The sequence below is a fragment of the Triturus cristatus genome, chromosome 8, assembly GCF_964204655.1.
Source record: "Triturus cristatus chromosome 8, aTriCri1.1, whole genome shotgun sequence".
NCBI lineage: Eukaryota > Metazoa > Chordata > Amphibia > Caudata > Salamandridae > Triturus > Triturus cristatus.
This window is the reverse complement of record NC_140591.1, coordinates 753,694,295-753,717,085: the sequence shown is the minus strand read 5'-3', so window position 1 is coordinate 753,717,085 and position 22,791 is coordinate 753,694,295. Positions and strand designations below refer to the sequence as shown.

The 22,791-nt window shown below is 42.9% G+C and overlaps 1 protein-coding gene across 4 annotated transcripts in view; it reads right to left on the bottom strand.

Moving 5' to 3' along the window:
- ARHGEF7 (Rho guanine nucleotide exchange factor 7) overlaps positions 1 to 22,791 on the bottom strand; it is a 908,392-nt gene that overhangs the window by 359,765 nt on the left and 525,836 nt on the right. For all 4 annotated transcript variants that reach the window (XM_085622182.1, XM_085622181.1, XM_085622184.1 and 1 more), the window contains one exon: positions 4,109 to 4,168. In XM_085622182.1, the coding sequence (XP_085478308.1) occupies positions 4,109 to 4,168 (60 nt within the window). The remainder of the gene's footprint in view (positions 1 to 4,108; positions 4,169 to 22,791) is intronic.

The window sequence follows — 22,791 nt, the reverse complement described above, 5'->3', positions numbered from 1 at the left end:
AAGGTGGACCTGAAAAGCACACAAAGAAGGAAATTTGATGATATTTACAAACATTCTCATTCACTATTCACAGGCTCCAAACAAGTAAATGTAACCTTTAACTAGGTTGAAGAAAATGTGTTTCTAGGATATGAAAGGGAAAAGTACACACATCTAAAATGAATGGTGCTGCAGACATGGAAGTTTCCATACCAGGAAAAATATCTGCTTAGTGGAGACAAAAAAGAAACAATATTAATAAGAAGAATAAATCTACTATTTAGTGATGAAGTGGATAATCTGCAGATGTACGTGTAGAAGATGAGCATTTCCATTACTCCTACGGATTTTTTTTAAACTTGGAAATTTGTGACTTTTAATGTGTGTGTAAACTGGCCCAAAGTTTGTACCATGGTAGTCATTAATCGGAATTGTGTGTTTATGATATCAAACAAATATAAAAACTATTCAAGATCAGCAACTCCAGAATCAAGCAATGGCAAAGCCAACACGTCTCACATTTAAAAAGTGCCAATTTATTGGTTTTTGCACATCTTAAATGCTCCAAATATTTTTTAGTTTAATCTGCCAAGTTGGATTGATAAATTTTAAAAGGCAAAATAGCAGAAGAGGCTTCTCAATGTACGCATGGACACATATTGTCCATATTCGAATTGTGAAATTTTAGTTTACCATTATAACATCAACACCACGTGCATGTGTCCGTCCGCATATGTAATAAAGCAACAGTGGCCATTTTGCCATTCTTTATCTGCCATTACAAAAAAAGCAGAGGGTCATGCTGGAACTATACAAAAAATTATAACTGGGTACTTCTCTTTAGGGTCATGTTTCCATAGGAAAAATATTTTTTTCCTATTAACTTTGGCACTGTTTAATGAATCCTCACAAAACTTTCCAAAGAAATAAAAAGTCTCATCCACCTCAGCTCCCACCTGGAAAGTTTTAAGGTGATTCGAAAAGCAAGGGCTAAGAAAAATGGGTGGTGAGGTCCCAAAAAATGTTTTCCCCAAAGCAATTTTCCATAGGAAAATTGAACATTGATACCGCAAAAACAGCTCAACAGAATTACATCAAATTTGGCAGAAAGCTAGACCTTGGTTCAGAAAGTGGGCTTTTCATGATTTGGTGTAAATCTGTTCAGAAGTTTGAGAAGGAAAATGCTACTTACCAGTATGCGTCTGTTCTTGGCATGTAGAGCTGTAGATTCGTATACTTGTGCATAGATCGCCATCTGGTGTTGGGCTCGGATGTTTGCACTTTGTTTTTGTTTTGGAAGAGGTCTTTTATAGTCACGAGGCTCCTCCTTAGGACGATAGTGCGCATGGGCATCGATTCCATCTACAGTTCAAACACTTTGTGTATTTCATTTCACGGATCCATTGCGGAGGATCCACGGATCCAGCCACGCTCTGATTGGCTGGCTGAGACTATTTGCAATGGAAATCCCTGAGATCCCATTGGATGCCCACATTCTGAGGAAAAAGGTTGCCATTTTAGAAATCTGATACATGGGTGCAGGTGTCAGGGTGGGGTGGGTGCCTGGCGGGTGAGTGTCCGGGACATTGCGCCAGGCCAGGCCCTGTGCCCACCCCGTGTCACACATTGCAAAGCAAATCTTACTTTACATTAAAAAAAACAAAATTAGTAATTAACTGAAAAAAACTAAAGGTTAAAGTGACAGCTTTAGTTAGGTATTTCAAAAAAGCTTACAATTAATAATAAAAAATAAAAAAAGCAAAGGTCAAAGGGACATTATATCAAGGTGAAAATGTGAGTGAAAACATACTACATTAAACAAACAAAACCAATTAAATTAACCAGTTAAAGGTATTTCAACTAACTATACCTGGTACCCGTAACCTAAAGTAACTATATCTCTCAAACTCGCCATGCACTGTTAATTACCTCATATATTACATCACTCATGACACGTTCTATGAGATGATTAATAATATAACTGCAACATCTGAAAGTACATCTATGATAACACTGTGCATGGCTGAGGTGTGGATAATTGGTTTTTAGGGCACAAGTTATAGTTATTTGAGATAACTATAACTGGTGGATTTCAGTGGTTTTGTCAATTTAAAATAATATGTTTTAACTGACATTTTAACCTAATTACAAAGTCCCTTTAACCTTGCTTTTTTCAGTGAATATATAACTTAATATGAAGGCAGAAAAGGAAATAAGGAATGAAAGTAGAAAGAGGAGAAAAGGAAAGGGAAGGAGGAAGAGGAAAGCAAGGAAAAGGAGGAAAGAGGAAGAAATAGAGGAGGAGGAGAAGGAAAGAGAGGAATAGGAGGTGTGTACACAAAAGAAATATTCAGCCCAGTAGCCGAAGGCAGCTGCCAGACCAGAAAAAAAGCCATGTGGGAAGGCAGCAGGGAGCAACATACAGGTGTCTTAGTCTTCACTACCCCTACGCCGTGGGTTGGCTGAATGGGAATAACTACCGAACTGGCTGCTTGAGCTTGGGGATAGCCTTTCTGTGTTATCTATCTGATGTAAAGCACACTACAAAACTGACTATGTCTAGGCACTTTATTGGAAATGTTACTTATTAAAGATATGATTGCACCACTAGTAACAAGCACTGCCATAGCCAAAATGAATCACTGGTGGCAGACCTACTGGCTTGGTCAATCGGATGGGGGTAACTAACAGGGGGAGTGAAGAAACAGAGATGAGGTGAGTGGGAGTGGAAGAAGACACAGAGTTGAAAAAACTGGGAGCCAGTAGGGATAAGTAAAGCACCACATTCATAATGTCTCGCCGCAGTGTTTATAAGAAGAATAAACAGACTCATGTGCAGCCTCTCTGCTGGTGGCTGACAAAGCCTCAAAGTGTCAAGCTTTCCACTGTCCATTACAGGAACTGGATTCCGCGCCAGCGTCTGCTGAAGCAACAAGCCAGGCACAGAGAGTATGCACATAAGCAGGGTGCCGGGTGTTATCCCTGCCCCTCCTATGAACGATCCTCTCAGGTGCTCTAGCTCTGCTAATAGATCAAGCGTTATCAGGGTAAAAATGAGCAAAGGATTTTAACATCACATGCCAACATTTTAAAAATAAAACTCTATGCTTAAAAGAAAGTAAAAAACAAAATTATGACACAAGCATTTAGACTTGACACAACGAATGTAACTATAAACAGGAATGGTGTGATTCAAAACTTTAGCGCTCGTGTCATATGAGAGCGTAAACAGGAACCAAGCTTAGAGTGACATCTGTCCCAGGAAATGTGACGATAAACAGGAACGAGCGACTGAAAATACGTGCACTTGTGTTACGGGGAAAAAAAAAAAAAAAGTGCACCGAAACAAAAAGAAATGTCCGATAACGACAGCCTACTAGCAATAGGGCTGTGTTCCGTGGGAGGGAGCAAGGTACCAAAAGGAGGGACAAAGAACACTTACTACCAGATGAAAGCAAGCCTTTTAGAAGGGCATGTGAAGAAACGACTAGGTAGTGATGGGCGGGCTGTAAGCCTATATATTAGATACAGCAGGTCTAAAAAAAAAAAAAAAAACGCAAGCGCTGCCTAGACGAGACCTAAAAAAGGAAGAAAAAAATATGGGGTTGCATAGTCAATTATATACATTTCTATAGGTTTTATAAAAGCTAAAAGTGCATGTGCAAAATGGTGCGTGACAGGAAAAACACACAGGTCACTTTTAGCCACAAATCTGAACTAAGTGTGTTTAAAATGTCCATCATCGTAGAAGGCAGAAGATAGCGAACTAATTTGGCAATATTATCAATTAGATATAGTGAAACTAGAAAACCTAAAATAGAGAGAACCTGTAAATTCCATACACCACCAAATTGAAAAATAAAAATAGAAAAATATTATACACATTAAAAAGTGCATAAATAGTTCTATGTACTTTTTAATTTGCGCTTTTTAATTGGACGACTACTCTGGAAGTATTCTCTTAGAACCTCTAACATTCCATAGATTGGTGTGGGGTACACTGACCATATCTTTTACAGATATAATCTTTATGGGGCCCATTAGGTTACAGTCATAAATGTCATGAAATATTGCCATTAACATTTGATAATATGCACTGTCTGATAATTTAAGTGTAAAAGTAACTTACTGAAAGGCTCTTGAAGGCAGTCATAGATTTCTGAATATCAGTTCGATCAGGATGATAATCCTAAAGACAGAAAAACATTCATTATTTTTCATCTTCATTATATTAAACAATAATCTTGTCATTAGAGAAATCATTTAGTTGTACCTAAATTAATGCACACTTGATTTGGAAACCTGTATAATATTTAATGTACATCTACGGTGCTGGTACTTATGCCCGCATCTGACTAAACAGTGAGGTGACTAGCTGTCTAATCGGAGCTCATCTCCTCTCCCCGGGACCTGTCTCTCTTTGCACCCCTTGCTGGGCCACAAAATCAGAGGTGAGCCTCTGAGCGATTCCCCGTTGGCAGCGGGCGGATCTTGATTGCCCCACTTAAACAAGCCTGGAAACACGGCCCGTCATCCATAACATTGAAGGGCAAGGGTTGCAACACCCCCTCCCTGTAAGTTCAAGAGCATAGGGCGCTCAGCATAATATGAAGGTACCCGCCATCTTCCCCTTGGTTGCTGTGGCTGCGGTGAACATCCAATTGCGCTGGTTTTTGCAGCAGTTTTCCCTCCCTGACATTCACGAAACCACAAGGCCCACTCCCTGGCGCTCACTAACTGAGATGAGAATTGCAGTAGGGAATAATGAAAAACGGACAAAATTCAAGGATAGACTAACATCCACAGCCTACCCAGCAAGATGGACTCATGCACCCCGCACGACATACCTGACTCCAGGTTTGCCACCAACCTGGGAACAGACCGGGCAGAGGATTTAAGGGCAATATTTTGAGCTCTCTCTCCCTACGATTCATGAGGACCAGGCACAAGATGGCGCCCCCTCCCTCACACTACATCCAAAACTAAGGTAGAACTGAAGCCACAAAGTCCATAGAAAACATTGAAGGACTAAGCTCTATAGTAGGCTTACTACCAGCTGCTAAAAGAGCTGCCATTTTGCAATGGTTTTGATGCTTCTCCCCCTAATCTATTTATTCAACCTCAACATGCCTCAATGGTGCGTGGTCTTTTGCGATTTTTTATAATTTGCTATAAAATACAAGGTCATCACCACACTTACTCATACAATATCTGTCTTGCACATTTTGATGCTTTTCACAAGGACATTTGCGCCTGTTGATCACCCAGACCTGCAGACTAACCACATTAGAGCTTAAAAAATTATCTTAAAAACAGGTAGGCTACAATGCCTACAGACTTATTTATCATCCCAATATATAAAAAAATTGCTTCCAAAGCCCCAAAAGACAGATTTTTCACATTACTTCCAGAAACGCAAATTTCTGACCCTTATTTCTGCACAAAAAAGGAGCCATAATTACCGAGTTCATATTCTACAGAAAAAAAAAAAAGAACACACTGGTGGAAAGCCCTGCTCTCTCAGGTCAGGATCGTGACATCTAGGAAAATTCCACAAGGGCTCAAACTCTCTGTAGCCCCCTCACTGACTTACAGAGCGGACGCAACCATCACCCTATACAATAATGGGATTATCTTCATACAATCCTGAGACAACAACCTAGACATTTTTGATGAAACCTCTCATCAAAAACGCTATAAATAGTAACGATCAAGCCACCGCCCGAGGCTCTCTTGTCTCTACTGATACCCTTGCCCCACAAGTCTCCCCCAGGGTCTACAACACACATCATATCAGCACTCAGCCTACACATGGAGAACTGGAGACCCTACCCTTGAATCAACAATCTTGAATAAGCCCTTAACACCCCTCATTAGAAACGATCAATGAGATACACACCCATGAAAATAACTTTCACCAGGACTATCCCCTGGTCGACTGAACACAATCCTAGGGATACAGCGAATATGCCAGAGAAACTACACTGGACCCAAACAAATGCCCGTGTGAATAATACTTACTCCAAAAGACCCAAATGCTCCTACACAACCACTTCACTTGTTCTCCACCTCATTGTCCCATGTCCCAAGCTATCCACAACCCAATTTCCGCTCCATTGGTGTGCCCAGGCCAGAAGCACACTTACACTAGAGGCTTGAGCACCCCCCTCTCTCATCTCCGGTTGTTTGTACCCAAACATCGCCCACCAGTTTCAAACATCTTTAGATCCTAGACTTAGCTGCATGGCATGGCACTGGACCTCCAATTATTTAAGGCAGATTTAAAAAGCCTCATAAGCATCACCTCCAAGTTGGCCACCAACAGAGTAAACAACAGTACACCAGAGAGAATTGGGTCAATTTAGATTTTAATTCCCGCACTAAACCAGATTCACATCCCAACGTCATCTCGACAGTCTTGCCATACCCCCACCTGAATGGGCAAACGATATCCTGTCCGCCCCCCCCCCCCCAAAGTCGATTCACGCCTCCACAGGTTGAAAGAGCCCCTTTCCGGTAAGGAATTAATTCCCTCCTCCTCTTATATGATCCTACTTACCCCACTAATAGAGGCGATGTGGCCCAAATCCAAACAGTCCCTACAAACCCATACAGAGATACAAGGCACAACCACAGAGCCATAAACAAGTCAAACCTTTTGCAAGTGCCCATCACTCAGCTATCCACTCCACAGATGACATCAACCCACATCTGAAATGCATGCTACTCAATTGCAGATGGGCTGTGAAACATCCGGATGTTGTGGACCTCATCCTCACACACAAGCTAGGCATACTAATCCGGATTGAAACATGGCTAACTGAAGCCTCCTCCCCTTCCCTTGACCACCTAGTGCCATCTAATCACATCATTAGATTAGCCAGACCAAGCGGGCCTGGTGGAGGTATCGCCTGCATACACAGAAACAATATAGCAGTGATAGAGTCAAACAAATTAGACATATCCTCATGCGAATATCTATGCATAGACATTTGGAGCAACAACAACCCATGGCACAAACTGCACACGATCTATCACCCTCCAGGGGACAACAACACTTTTATATAACAATGGTGGAAACCATTTCAACCAAAGGAGGACAACACAGCACCCACATCTTCCTCCGTGATTTCAACCTGTACTTAAATGGCCCTAATGACCGAGCAGTCAACAGCCTGAAAACCTTCATAGATTACCTCAATATGACGCAATTCTGCGACGGTCCTACCCATAGCCTGGGTGCGAACTTGGACCTCATCATTGCCAACAGTAACACCATCCTACTGGAATCTATCATCCATTTTGACTGGACAGATCATCAATGCATCATCTTTCTCATCACAGAATCAGTGAAGACAAAAAATGGTCAACCAAAGAAACCCAAACAATGGAAAAGGAGCATGAATAATATTAACTACAACAATCTGACATCCATCAGCAGCAACATCCTGACACCTCCCTTGGGTATTGCAGATGTCCATAACCTAACAAACCATTCCAACAACTCCATGTTAAACATTTTAGACTCAATGGCACCCCTACAGCTAAAAAGAATACCTACCAAAGACTCCAAACCTTGGTTCAATGCCAGCCTTAAAACAGAAAGACGTTAGCTTAGACTAGCTGATTAAGCATGGAGAACTGCACTGTCCCTCGAAAACCTTAAAATCCTGAGAGTACTTCTTTGAAAAAAAAACAAATCTTTGAAAAAATCCTGAGAGTAAGGAGGAGCATTTACAACAAACAAATTAGAATCTCGAAAGCGAATTTCTTTAGAAGCCAAATAGACGATGCTAGAAATCGGCGAAAAAAACTGTTTGAACTGGTCAAGCTACAATCCAATAACCAACACCATGCTTCCCCCACACGTTCTAAACCACAGCCTAACTGCAAGGATTTTGCCTCCTGTTTTTATGGAAAAGACAAGAAAGATCGAAAATGACGTGCGGTCAGCTACAGAGACCTTCCTCGCAACCACATTGACCAAATCAGTCGTTTAGACCAATTCTAATCCAGCTTTCGCCGGAGCCACAGCCTGGAATCAGCGCCCACACACTTTGTTGATGATGAGCTAAAAATGTTGGACCAGAATGAGTCCTACCTTCTAATCCCCCATGAACTATCGTCCGCCTTCGATACCGTCAAACATGACAGACTCCTAGACCTACTAGATCTACTTAAAAGTAGGATCGGAGTATCGGGGACTGTTCTCAACTGGTTTGCCTTTCAACAGAACAGAACTCAAAAAATCAAGATCAACATGTGCCTATCCCACCCTACACAGGTAACTCTAGAGGTCGCTCAGGGATCTGCGCTCTCACCAGCTCTCTTCAATTTATTCATGGAACCTTTAACTGATTAGCTGAATTTATCTAGCATCTACTATCACATGTACGCAGATGAAACCCAACTGTGCTTAAAAATCTCTTACCCTGAAGATATTAGGCCTCTAAACTCAACCCTGCAAAAAACACAAAACTAGTTTACCTCAAACTAAACGCTCTCAAAACAGAATTCCTTCCAATTGCCCCACCCAAACGTTCTCCGCACATTGCAGAACGTAGGGAACAACTAATAGCACTAACTTGTGTCCCACACATTATAGAGTCAACAAGATCTCTGGGAGAAACACTGGACAAAAATCTGGACATGCAGGAGCATGTCAGCTCTGCCACAAAAAGAGCAAACTTCCACATGAGCATCTTAAGAAAAATAAAACCCTTCCTTCCCCCGGATAACCTCAAGTCTGCTGTTCAAATTCTAGTGATTCTCAGGTTAAACAATTGGAGTGCAATTCTTTGCGGCCTACCCAGAGCTATGCTGGTGCCACTAAGGGCATCGCTTAACTCTGCTGCTAGACTCGTTATAGGATCCAAAAAGAACACTCATCACTTCGGACCTGAAATCACTGAACTGGCTTCCATATGAGGTAAGGATTCATTTGAAAATTTCCTGCATGACACATAAAATCCTTCATTTCAACACTCTGAGGTACGTTGAACAAAAACTAGAGCTGTCAGGTGGCTTCAGAGCATCTACAAGCACTAGTTCCCTTCTGATGAAACCACCAAGATTTCATAAAAAGAATACTTATAAGCGGACCTTCTTGGCATGACCCTGAGAATCTGGAACGCCCTTCCCCCTGAAATCAGAATGACTTCCTCAATTGCCTCATTCAAGAAAGAAGTCAAAAGGATACTGATGAACAAATCTGCTGAAGAACACAAACTATATTCCAGCACTTTATCTATCCCTTGCATGTACGTATGTTTACTTCTCAAATACTATATTCTTACTCTCCGACTGGTTGCTGTCCAACTGGATCCTGTGGTCTGTTCTCTAGTAGCCCACTGGATACCACAACTTGTCCTTGGTCGATGATGATGTTATTTTATACATGCCGCCTTGATCATTATAAAGCGCTCTGATACCTGCAAGGGTCATGTTCGCGCTATATAAAACTTTATTAATAAAAAAACAAAATAATGAGAGATCTGTATATCAAAAACATTTAATCAGAAAGATTGCCTCTCTGCATATTGTGAGATGCAACTTCTGCTAGCTAGAAATGACCATTAAACAAAACTGCAGAAAATCTGTGTCCTTGGAATGTTTCCAATTTCAAAATGAAATTAAGCCCCCCCTCACCCTTCTACCAAAAACAGCAATGAATATGTTTGATCCTCCTTACAAGCAAGCATTAATAATTACTTTAAGAACAGCAAAATTTAATTCAGAGAGGAATAGCCTGATTACAAACAAAAACTGGCACCTCTCACAAGCTTGCAGAAGTGGCTACTAACACACCCTTGATAGCAGAACCCTACTTAATTTATCAAGCTAAATCAAGTGACACCTAAAAATGTGAAAGCCACTGTTGATAAAGTAATGTTACTAAATGCAGTGGGAATCGTTTCAAGGATAATTATTGAAAATGAAAATCTTGTTACCACCTTTTTGCTAATACTGGTACTTGCTCCTTCATGCAGGCTACAGTACCAGACTGCTTGAAAAGGTATGTGGGCCTTTTGGGTGTACCCTGATTCCCACCCGTTAATAACCCCCCCCCCTCCCCCCACACAACATCGCATTTCTGGTCACAGAGACAAGTACAGGCAGGCTCACAGAAAGGCCATAAAAAAGAAAACCTTACAATCTATGGCCCCATAATACACCCCAATATTTGCAATGCTATAGGTCTCACATTAATGAGAGTTTGAGCTATTAGCAATGCAATAAGCTTAAATTCTCGCAAATGCAAGACCTATCGCATTGCAAATTACTAGCGCCAATGTGGCGCTGTCACATTCATCGAGGCAACGCCCCTTTCTTTAAACAAGCCGCGTCTTAAGAAAGGGGCGCGGCCTCCATGAATGTGAAAGCGCCGCTTGGGAGTTAGTAATCAACAGCAAAAATATATATAAGCGCGGCCATTATACTTAAAGCGGACCGGGCTGCTAAAAGAAAGAAACGGACCCACTATAGTTAAAGGGAACCACCATTAGTAAATAAAATAAAAGCGGGCAGCGTGCTGCGACGCAGTGGGTGGTATGGGGCAAATCATTTAACAAAATAGCGCTCACAGCCAAGATAAAGCAGACAGTGTAACAAGACACGTAAAAGGTCCAGTTGTTATGGGAGGTATCAAATTCAGACAAGGCGGTACCAAGGAGGGACTAACAAGCCAAATAACGACTCAGAAGCCAGCGTTTACGAAGGACAATGATACAAGCCAATTCAAAATATGGGAGGAGGGTGGGCGGGGCTCAAAAGCCATTCTCCAATACTGCATGCCTCGCAGCAGCGAATGCGCTGCCAATGCTCGACCCAAAAACAAGGGTGCTGTGCAGCTATTCACTAAACAATAGAATAAAGGAGAAAAGCAGCACAATGACGTCACAGGGAAGTGTTCTCAGTGAAATGTCCTAGAATTGCTTTAAAGTACCTTAAATTAGGGGTCTAGTGACTAAGACTTTATTGGATATTAACAATCCCATTGACCGCAAGATTACTTGCAAGCCCAGTTTCATGCTTCAGTTTCTGTGGAAGGTAGCCACGTATTAAGAGACATCTTAAGTCACAATACTTGCTCGAAGAGATGATGAAGAGGTTAAGTGACTAAGGAAACAGATCTCAGATAGCAAGTGCTCTTCGGAGCCACCACGTGGCTGGTTTCAAGACCATCAATCACTCTTCATATGTTTGATACTACTAAGCAAAGTGACTAACATCAGACAAAGATCCATTTACACATGGGTATCGTGCCCTACAGCATGTCATGCACCATGAGTTAAGCAGGAATTCAGACTACTGCCCTATTTGTTTACATCTGCCTTAAACCCCTGCCTAACCACCGGGAAAGCCACTCTGTAGTTGTGTACATCTACCCTGGCAATACCATCAATTCTTTTGCATTTTTGACAATCCTTTAACTAACAGAGTAAACATGAATGATTATCATCAGGCTACACAAGCCTGGACACAATAGACCAGGAAAGACTGAACTTGCGTTTTCATGTGGAAATATTTACTATTTTCAGGACTCGCTCCACCATCGGCATCTCTCCTAAGTAAGAGGCATCCATCAGAGTTATGGATTAATTCTAAATACAATAAGCTATCAAAGGTCCCGGTTTACACAAACATAAATAACATTGTCAGGAACTGCAATTTCTAGGTCAATTTAAAGGACAACCTTCAGCATTTCTTGAAAGAGCAACTAATGCTCAGGACTGTTTTTGGTCAAGCATTGCTACCTGCAGCATACTCATTTTAGGTTCTGCAAAGAATTCAAAATAAGACGGCATATGCAGTTGTTTCTATACACTTCTCTAGTCTTTTACTCTTCAGCACACAGTGGATCACTTCAACTCTAGGTGGCGGTTAGGTTTGCATTTATAAAGACATAACTAAGCATTACCACTGTTTGTAGTTTTAAAACTGCCAGGTCCTGTAACTGTTGAGCTATGCCAATAGCTCCAAGTCAAGAAAATGCAAGACCTATTGCATTTCTAATGCTTATTTTACAGGGCTCACATGTACCAGAAACATGAGGGGAACACAAATCAGGCCAGGTTCTTGCCTGGTTACTAAGGTCAGAGGTCTCCAGAGCCATAACAGGTGCTGTAAGAATGCAGGAGGGAGTACCCAAGTGGGAATTAATGAGGCTTTTGAGGACTACCATCAGGATTTGTCCAAGGCATCAGAGAGATTGACACTCTCCAATTGAGGGAATGGGTGTAATCTATCTCCCTGCTGAGTGTTAATCCACCACAATTTCAGGAGCTGGAGGAACCCATACAGGTTGAGGATGTGCAGGCAGCCAGGGCCTCAAATGGCACATAATATAAACACTGGGCCAGATGACCTTACACGGAACTTAATACCACCTATAGGGCTTACACCTCACTGAAATTACCAGCCATGTATCAAGCTGCTAAGTGTTTCAGTAAACTTCAGCAGTCACTACTCGAAGCTCTTATAATGGTGCTCTGAAGCCAGGGAGAGATCCCTTGGATGTGTGCTTGTACCGCCGACTCTAGCTATTAAATCTAGATGGAAAGGTATTGGGCAAGATGCTTGCTAATCGTTTACTACTTGCGGTAGTCAAATCAGTTCACCAGAATCAGAAGGGGTTCATACCGAGAAGAAACAGACACCCGTTTTTGATGGAGGTAGCTGACTCCAGTGGAGACCTGTACTTTGCTGTTTCGCTCGACAAAGAAGGCCGCTGATACGTCGGGATGGCATTTTCTTATGCTGACCCTGGAGAGAATAGGTCTTGTCCCGGAGACACTTGGATAGATCAAACTGTTGTAAGCTAACCCGGTGGCTAGAATTAAGAAGGGCAAGGTGATTTCGGACCAATTTGCCATATGAAGGGGCATGAGGCAGGGATGCCCCCTGTCCCCTATTATTTTCACCCTGGCAATGGAGCCTTTGGCGTACATGCAACAGATCAAAGGTCCTGACTGGAGGATCCCTATTTGCCCCATTGTGTCACTCTATGCAGATGAAGCTCTCATTAACATTTGGAAACCACGGGTAGTGGTCACTAAATTAACGCAGGCACTGAATGCGTTTGGGGATATATTTGGTATCAGGATTATTTGGACTAATTCCTGTCTGTTCTCCACAAGATACTTGGCCCACGATTGTCAAAGCAATTTACCACACACTAGATTAGAATGGAAATTCGACACATTCAAGTACCTTGGTGTTAATCTTTATAATGCTGAACAAAACAGGATACGAAGGTGCGGACAGCTTCTCACCAATCTGCCCCCTTCTGGACCAGTTTGTCTCTGGGTCGTGTGGTGATGGCCAAGCTGCTGGTTCTCCCTCGATGTTGATGGCCCAATCGGTGCTTCTTAAGAAACCTTTTTTCACTTAATTACATGGCATGAACTCAGATTCAAGTTGTAAGAGATGGATGGTGGGGCCAAGGTGCCCCAACTATGAGCTATACTACACTGAAGCCCAGCTACAATGGACAAAGTGATGGTTGATTTCCTGAATCAAGAGAGCTCAGACTTGCTTCAGTGCTTCAAGGTTCCTTAGTGATTGGCTGTTGGACCCTGATCGTTCGGCTTCAGGGATGGGCAGACTTGCGACCTTGTTGAGAGGCAATGGGGTTTATTAAATGGTGTGGTAGTGCAACCTCACTGTGTAATACACTTCCAAACCCCTTTAGGACCCATAGGTTTCAACTATCAAATCCTCAGCTCAATCCTGTGTATTTGTGTGGCTTACACAGAAGAACAAGTGTAAAGCATTTAAACAGCACCAAAACAATTGCAGAAGAAATTGACACATATTTATAAAAATAGACTATTTTTTATAAGAATGTACACAATAGAACGAAAAAGATACAGAGGGTTCCGGAGATATAGATTTTACAAGCAATAACAAATCAGTGCAATTTCACTCAACTGCGAGCAAGCCTCTGCAAAAACAAAGAATGAATTGCACACCTAGAAACTATTTCAAGGAAAACTTAGGTAAGTGTCATTACAGTCAGTTAGAAATACTTGGGGTGACCAGCTATGGCAGAGAATAGGCCCAGAAGAGGGGTGAGTGGGGGGACCAGCAAGGTGCTCAAGAAAAGTTACCTTCACAAGTGAAGCAGTCCTAAAGCAGTTCCAGGTACTTATTATGTGTTGCAATGGATTACTATGGAGTGGTACTGATGCAAGGGATGAAAAATGCTGAAGATGCTTTAAGGATGCTGTGGGTGTGACACAGTAGACAGCAGTCTTCCTGCAGGGATTCCTCGGTCCAGGAAGATGGTGAGGGGGGTCCTGTTTGCAGGGTTGACATCCCATGAAGTCCTCTACGATTTTGCCACAGTCCAGTCGTCACTGGACAAGCTGTCGCGGTCACAGGTCAATCCTTCCTGGTTCTATAACTTTCCTTCTGAGGGTCCCAGAAACTCTTTGACAGCACTCAGAGGCTCAGTGAACTGAGATGCACTCTGTGCATCGGGTCTTGGCCCACGGTGTTGCACAACGGCAGTGGTAGCAGCTTGAAGACTTTGGGTTACCAACTTACCCCAGCTGCTGCTGTGTCCCTGTGCTGTGAGCAGGAGGCCAGTCAGCTGGCCCTTGGAGTTCTCTTGGCTTCACTCCCTTTGCTGGTCCCCAAGTGCAGCAGGTCAGTTCTTCTTTGGTCCTTCTTCCAAGACGGACGAGATCTGAGTTCTAATAGACAGGAGTGCCACATTTAGCTTCACAAAATGCCCTCATGACAATGGGCTACCTCCTGATAACTTCATCCATGGATGTATAGCATCTGGCTATCCCAGGATGCACCACTCTTCCCACCCCCAACAGAGCAAGACCCCTCTTTTGACACTCAGAGCTCCCAAGCCCACCCCCAGAGGTGTAGCTCCCAAGGGGCTACACGTCCCCGGGAAAAAAACGGTTTGACAACTGGTTTCTCCTCTCCTGTCTCAACTGCCAGCCTGTCTGCCTAAACAATAGAGCAGTCACTCGACTAAGGGTTACCCATTTGCTCCTCAAAGCCAACTCGTTTTGTTTATAGCCAAATTGCAAGGTCCTGGAAATCTCTCGCCCGATCCCCCCCAAGATATAATAAGCTGGCTAGGAGATCTAAACACATGGGTCGTGGCCGAGGCAGACACTGATTTTACTTGCTAAATGAGGTGCTAGGGGCACAGCTACCAAGATATGGGACACGTAACTTCTTAAACTGGGAGCAACAAAAGACCACCATGAAGGCAACAACTAACATTACTAAGTTTTCACCTTTGAGACTTCCTGATGGTGTGATTAATTAGGATTCAGGGGCTGGGGCATGGCTGCAGAGGTCTCTCTTGGCAGGTCATGAGTTGTAGGTGAGTGACACGCTAAATACAGGCCAAGGAGCAATTAATGAGGGGTCATTATGGTCTTGACAGCAGGTCGCTAAACTCGTATGGACATGAGATGTTTTTGTATACGCTGTGGCATGATGGTCTGATTTTGAGTATGGTCCCCCTCTTGTCCCCGTTCGTCACCCCAGCAATGTAAACATTATGTCATGTACAGTTGATTATTCAGACATCTCACATACAGCTGTTAACACTATGCCAGATATGAAGAAGCTCAAGTTGTTTAATTAATTATTACCTTTTAGTTTAACACTGTACACACCATGAAACAATTATTCCTTGGCAGCTGCACATGCAATTGGGTGATTAGGTCTGAGTGACTAGCTATAAAGAAAGATGTTTTTTTAAATGCCTTGTGTTAGAAAGTATAAATGCAATGACCCTTGGAGATAAGACCACTTATTAGGACGCCTTTCATTTGTAACACTAGACATCGCATAGGTGGCTTATCCTTGTGTATTAAAGACATCGATAGAACAATATTTGAAAATATTTTTAAATTCAAACAATTTACCTGCACTCTACTCAAATGGTTTAATTCACTATTCTAGATGTATTAACAGGCAACCTCCTATTGGTTTTCTCAATTTGTTCATGCACTAGAAAGTACAGACTGAGAGCTGTTAAAAGCGCTTTATAGAGGCTGAGTAATACACTGGGTGGGGTATCATGAAAAATCAAATCTAAGTAGAATCTAGGTAAAAAATACTAATAAAACCAAATCTTTAGATTAAAAATGACAGAGTGACTAGCAATCACAGAATGGAATATTATGGAGTGTTGATACTGACCTACTCTAAGCATTACATTTCTCAGTCAGGGGCAATATAAGAAGACTATAAACTGAGTCTGCATCTGGATTGGATATTCTCAATATGAGATAGCTATTATACTAATTTCTGCTGAGGAATTAAAAAATAACTGCATTCCCAGGCCCTTCAGCCCCTACCACTCAATATCCCTAACCCAAGAATAATGAATCCCAACCATACTAACACATACCTTCACAACAGTCATCCCTATATTAAATCAGGACCACTGTGAGAAGTTGGCCTGGTATATGGTGTCCACTAACTAAAGTGGGCACCCTGTACCAGTCCAAACAACCCATATGGTGATTTAAGAGGTCAAAGATAACCTTAGAAAGCTATCCAAATGGTAGCTGTGGAGAGCAGCCTTGAGGCTTAGTCTTGAAGGAATATTAAGCAGCTTGTTTTACCAGAATGCAACCTTATAGTATTGATTAAATTAAAGGAGAACCACACAGTAGTTATAAAAATATGTATTTATTAATATAACACTCTAGTACGACACAGTATCTTCCACGAAGATAATCACAAAGCACGCAATACTGTAGCACAGAAACACTAGTAAATAGCACTAATACACAGTGGGCTCCCGGGGGAGACCAGACCATATACTAAAATAGTGGTATAAGAACCACGACTCGAGTCAAGACAGTGTGTAGAGGATGTAGAATTGCTGAGATGCCAAGGAACCACCCAAGGTGAGGAAGTAGGGACCCCACAGAGGACAGGTGCAGTGTGTGAACAATTCTATGGGGAAGTCACAATGGAAGTTTTTAAAGTTTAAGGATCCTTACCATTGAACTTTGAAGAAACCCAGTGGAACTTAGGAGGTTGGAGAGCCACCCCACCTGTTGATACCGTAGTACCTGAGTTACCTATCCCAGGGAAGCCGGGTGCATAGGTATGAAGTGGCGTCGGAAACCACTGTGGAACCCAATAGAGGACTTCGAAGAAGAGCCGCTGCTGGAAGGAAGAAAAGTGTACGTTCAAATCCAAAGGTGGATTCTTGTTGAAGAGTACCTGAAATCAGAGGGGACAGAGTCTGGGTCACTCAGGAGTGACCAGGGGCTCGGTAGACAAATGTCCACCGATGTCGAGTGCTTCAGGTGCGTTGAGGGTGTTCTCGACTCTGCAGCCAGAGGGACCAGGAGACGTCGAGGACGAACAGGAGCCGGGTGGGAGCTGTACCACGAAGGATAGGATAGGAGTGCTGAGGGGTCGGTGTCTGCCGGGAGAACGGACAAGCCTTGGCAACAGCAACCCACACAGAAGGTCAAGGAAGGTTACGGTTCAGACCAGCAAGGTCCAGGAGACTCACCAAACACAGGAGAGTCAGGGCAAGCCTGGAGCAACCTGGGGAGCACAAGAAAAGAAAAGTTGACCCTCAAATGTACCCACTGGCTGGAGGCACATGAGTCGCGAGAGGACCTCAAGCGATTCTACCAAACAACAGCCCATGGAGCACTCGATGCGAGGAGGCCGTAGTGCTTGGTAGGAAATGGTGCCAGAGGATGGGGCTACTCGGAGCCCAATGCATTTGCTCGGGAAATGCAAACAAGCATATGCACTTGCAAACGAACGCGGTGCACAGGAGTGTGGGTATTTCAGCCCCCACGAGGGATTCTGGCCTCAAACTTGGTAAGAAGGCAGCTCAGACCTCGAGGTATATAGAAACCCACCCAGCCCTAATACACTAAATCCTGTCTGGGAGGTGGTCACACCTTCCTGTGACAGGATGCCTATTGTTACACCATCCTCTGCTCAACTTAGCTCAGCAGCAGAAGGGCAGAAATGTGTCTCTGGTCGGCAGCAACCATTTTGTGCTGCCCGGGACAAGAAGGCTGGTGCCAAGAACACCAGGGACCCAGCGAAGCTTGCTTCTGAGGGGTGGAATCATATCTCCACACCGGTTACCGGTGTGGCGCTATGATTCCACAATCTTTGATACCAAACCCGATAGGGTTACTTTCAGCCGTTTTAGAGTTGGTCATCACGCGGTCGCATAATACCACTCTATATGTCGTAAATGGCTGCTGCACTAACAACCCGTGAGAATGGACTTTGTAAGCTGCAGGGGTGTCCTGCTCATGCAGTGGCACACTCTCATTTAGAATCAAGCACCCTGCCTTCAGGATTGTTAAGGCCTCCTATAGGGGTGACTCATAGGTTTTAAGTGTAGTGACCCTTAGATATAGTAAACCTATATGTTAAGTGGTTCATGCACCAACTTACACAGGCTGTAATGGCAGGCCTGTAGTTTCATTTTACATGGCCTCTCATGGTTGGCATAATACATGCTTCAGCCCATGGGAGACCTCTGGGGTACCTATGCCCTGGGTACATGGGTACCATATACTAGGGACTGACAAGGGTACCCCAGTATCCAATCTGGAGTGTACATGACATTGACATAACAGTTTAGGGAGAAAGCAGATAGACTGGGGTCCTGATTAGCAGGATCCCAGTCAGACTAGTCAAAAACAGTATCACATGAAGCAAAAAGTGGGGGTAACCATAAGAAGCAGATCCTACTTTCCTACAGCCCCTATAAGCCACTTCACCCTAAATATGCTTTAATCAAACAGCAAGCAATTATATTTGGCAGTACACACTGCGAAGCAAACTAACATCATACTTGTGATGACTTCGGCTACATGTGTGTAACCGAATACAAAATTTGACCTGCAGGTTACTTTTCCATAATAAACTACCTTTGTTACTAAAAGGACTAAAATAATCACATTGTATCACTTTTGTTTAGTGCTCAGGGTTTTCTCTTGTAGCTGGATGCTTAACTGATGTCAGTTGAGAACTCAGGGTACGTTTCAAGGGGATGACTAGCAGGGATTTCAATATCAATGCATCTACCTTTCCATGCAGTATGAATAGCATAAGAAAAAAACGTTTTATTGGCGTTTCCAAATTTGTACATGTTGCACTTTCTCTCTAGGAAACAGTATTACCTATTCTTCAGTCTTTCACTAATTTCTTTATATGACATTAATTTGTTTAGCGGTTACATCCAATTACAATGTTTTATGCTGCTGGTGTTGTTTCCTTTTGCGGCTTATATCATGTATATATAACAATAATTGCTAAAACATTTAACTCCTTCCCCCAACCCCAACTCAAGTTTACCCATGGAGTGAGGACTCGAGTCTTGCTATCTTGCTAGTGCAGTTAGATGCATGTAGATTGTGGAGTTCTGTGAGTGGGGTCATAATCCCCCGGCAATGGTTTGTTATTTGGGGAGTGAAGTTGATGTGAGACTTTCATGTATTTCATGTTCGCCCCCCCAATCGAGTGAAGGCCGTTCCTGTCTGTGTGACTGGTATGCAAATGTGGCATTGGTTTTTCAGTCATTTGGTGCTGCCTATTATGGTTTTCTCCATCTGTTTTACAAGTTATTTCATCCCATAGTCCTGCAATGGTTTTTTGTGCAGTCTCTTCCTTTCTTCCATTCACAGTACCCCGTTTTCAACTTCAGCCCAGCATAGAACCTCCGAGTTCTAGGCTTTAGGTCTAGGAGGCCCAATGCCTTCCATCTCATTGTGATAGCCCCTTTGACTAGCAACACAGCAAGATCAGCAAACTTTGTAGCCACTCTATATATTGCGGGTCGTGCGCAAATCTGTAGAAGGTAACCCTTGATGCTCTCCATGCCCATACTCCCTGTGGTACGACCGGTTTTATTGATCACTGTGTTCCAAATAATTTGCTGCACTGCGCAGCTCCAGAGCATGTGCTGAAAAAAGACAGCTTTGCTTCAGTAGCTAGGGCAGGATGATGATGACAGGTAAGCCACCTGATGTTGTATGGGGTGTGTAAAATCACGTGCAAAATATTAAACTGGATATACCGGAATTCAGCATTTCAGGATACTTTTGGTCAGTCTATTGCTTTTTGCAAATCATTGTTGAAGATGCAACCCACTATGCTTTTCCATTATGTTTCAGCAGATAAAGAGAAATCCCAGTTTAACCAATACGTGACTTGTAGAGCCAGGTCATCATCTTCTGGACTCTACCAATTGTGTATAGAATCTGAATCATTGTGTGACTGCAGTTTTGTCGGTGTCTATATATCCTACTGTTGCCCGAGGACATGTAATATATTTCCATGAAGCTGGAACTCTTCGAGGAAGTTACCATTTATCTACTTGTGTCTGGAAAAACACAAGAGTGCCAATGAAGAATAAATCCCCTATGGCGTCGATCCCCACTTTGTTACAACTCTGCAGGTCCTGATGCATCAGGATGGCCCTTTGTAGCTGGCAGTCCCTGTAGGAGGATTGCCGGTGTATATGTTAATGCAGGTTTTGTGTGGTGGCGCATATGTTAATGCAGCTTTTGTGTAGTTGAAACTCCATACTCCAGTGCTCTTCTAACCAGGCACTAGAGGAGAGTGCCTGAAGGGTGCTCTGCCCAGTTGGCCGCCCGTTTTGTAAAATTCATGTCCGCAACAAAATCTACACTTTCTACTGAAGATCATCCAGCATTTTAGCCACGTCAAACAGAACTCTTTTTAACAGAAAATGGAAATTGATTTGAATACTTTTTGTAAGAATTGCAATGATTTTAAGTAATTGCGAAATAAAATCTATCTATCTATCTATCTATCTCTTCTAACCAGTAACAGTGGGTTTCTCTTTACTTTAGAAGCTGTAAGCAACATTGCTTGAATTACTTCCTCCCGTATTTGTCTACATGGGAAGCCAGTTTCGTTTATGTGGTGCTCAACCCGCCATAATGGAAACCATCGGCGCTTGTCTGGCAAATAGTATCCTTTAAAATCCGGGCCTCCCATCCCACCTCTTTCTGTCGCCAGTTTTAATTTGGCCAGCGCCACCCTCTGCCTAACCGCTCCCGTGATCTAGGAGCCCAGCAGATTAACAAGATCCCGAAATATGCCAGCAGGCCATACAAATGGTATGTTGACAAAGTATTATAGTAGGAGAGGCAGCACAACCATTTGGGCTATAGCTATCCACCTCCCTACAGATAACAGAAGAGTAGACCAGAACGCCACAGCAATCTCAATGATCTTTATCACCCTGTATTATATACCACAATGAGCCTGATGTAGCCTCCAGTACATCAGGCTCATTGTGGTGTATGTTTATACCCAAATACCGGAAGGAGCAACAGTATGAGACATTCTTGACCTGTAAAATACTAGGTCAAAAACTTTATCCTGAGCATCTTGTGTTTCCACTGAAGATTTCAACTACAAGTATTGTCTTATAGTACTAAAAGTACAACCTTTTTCTGCTCATTCAGCTAACCTAATTTGGAAAACAAATGAGATCATCCATATAGAAACAAGGTAACTTGCTGAATTTCCCTTAACCTTCTTTGTCAGAAGTTGCTAAGATTATTCAGGACTTTGCCTGACTAGGCGAGAGGTGACCATTTTGAAACATCTTAACTTGACTTTTGCGGCTCCTGCCCTTTGATGTCTGGTGGGATTAGGATACAAACTACTAAGTCTTTTCCTTGCTAGGGAACAACAATCATTATGCACAACTACTACAGGTGTTCAGATGTAAGGAAAGAAAGCTGCTGTGTAGATCCCCTGTATTTTATTCAAAACATTGTTTGACTAGGAGTTGACTTTTTTCATCTAGAGGTTGTTCGATCCAGGATGACCAAAAACCTAGTCACAGAACATATCACAAGCAAGTTCAAATCCACGTAAGAGGAAGGCATGCGAGCATTATAATGTGGGAGGTACAGCTAAAACATACAGTAGCATTGTGAATATACTTATTGTGCAAACCAATGAAGAAACAAAGTAAGCGAGCCGGACTAAAGTTTAAGGTTTACGAAAAGCAACAAAATAACACAAATTATTGGTTAATAACAGAGGGAAATAGTAGGATCAATGTTCATATAAAATAATCCATTACATCAACGTCATATTCAAGAAACCATTCTCACAATTTTGGGGTAGGGAGTCTACTATCACCCACTGAAAATCCCCAAATCCTCTCTCACCTACCTGTGCAAATAGCACCTCCACGCCATGTACATCATCTTCCCTATTGAAACATAACTAAGCCCAGTATCAACACCAGACATTGCCACAGCCATCCCTGTTGAATACAAGACCATCAGAGTGGACCGCCAACACAGGTCCAGAGATGGAATAGCCAAGGACACCATAAGTTGCACCACCTCCACTGACATCGAAACCAGCTACATGGAATGCCCCACCTTCAAGATGCATACCACAGCCAACTTTACCCTGTGCAGCACCCTGGTTTACAGACCAGCAGGACTCCACGACCACTTCACCAGCAATAATACAGAGTTTGTCACACCACTCATCAGCAACTCCAGTGCCTTCATCTCCTTGGAGACATAAACTTTCACGTAGAGGACTACACAGAACCAAACTCAATTGCCCTCCTCCAAAGCCTGGGATACCTCAAACTCACATAACATGTATCCGGATCCCCACGCCTCCGCACACTTACTTTTACTTGCTCCCATGTTCACCTCTTTCAACCGACATGATCTACAAGCCATCACCTGGACTCACCACACCCTAGTCAATTTCAACATCCTGCGCCACAAAAGAAAACCCACCACAGGCCCTGTCCGCTGATGC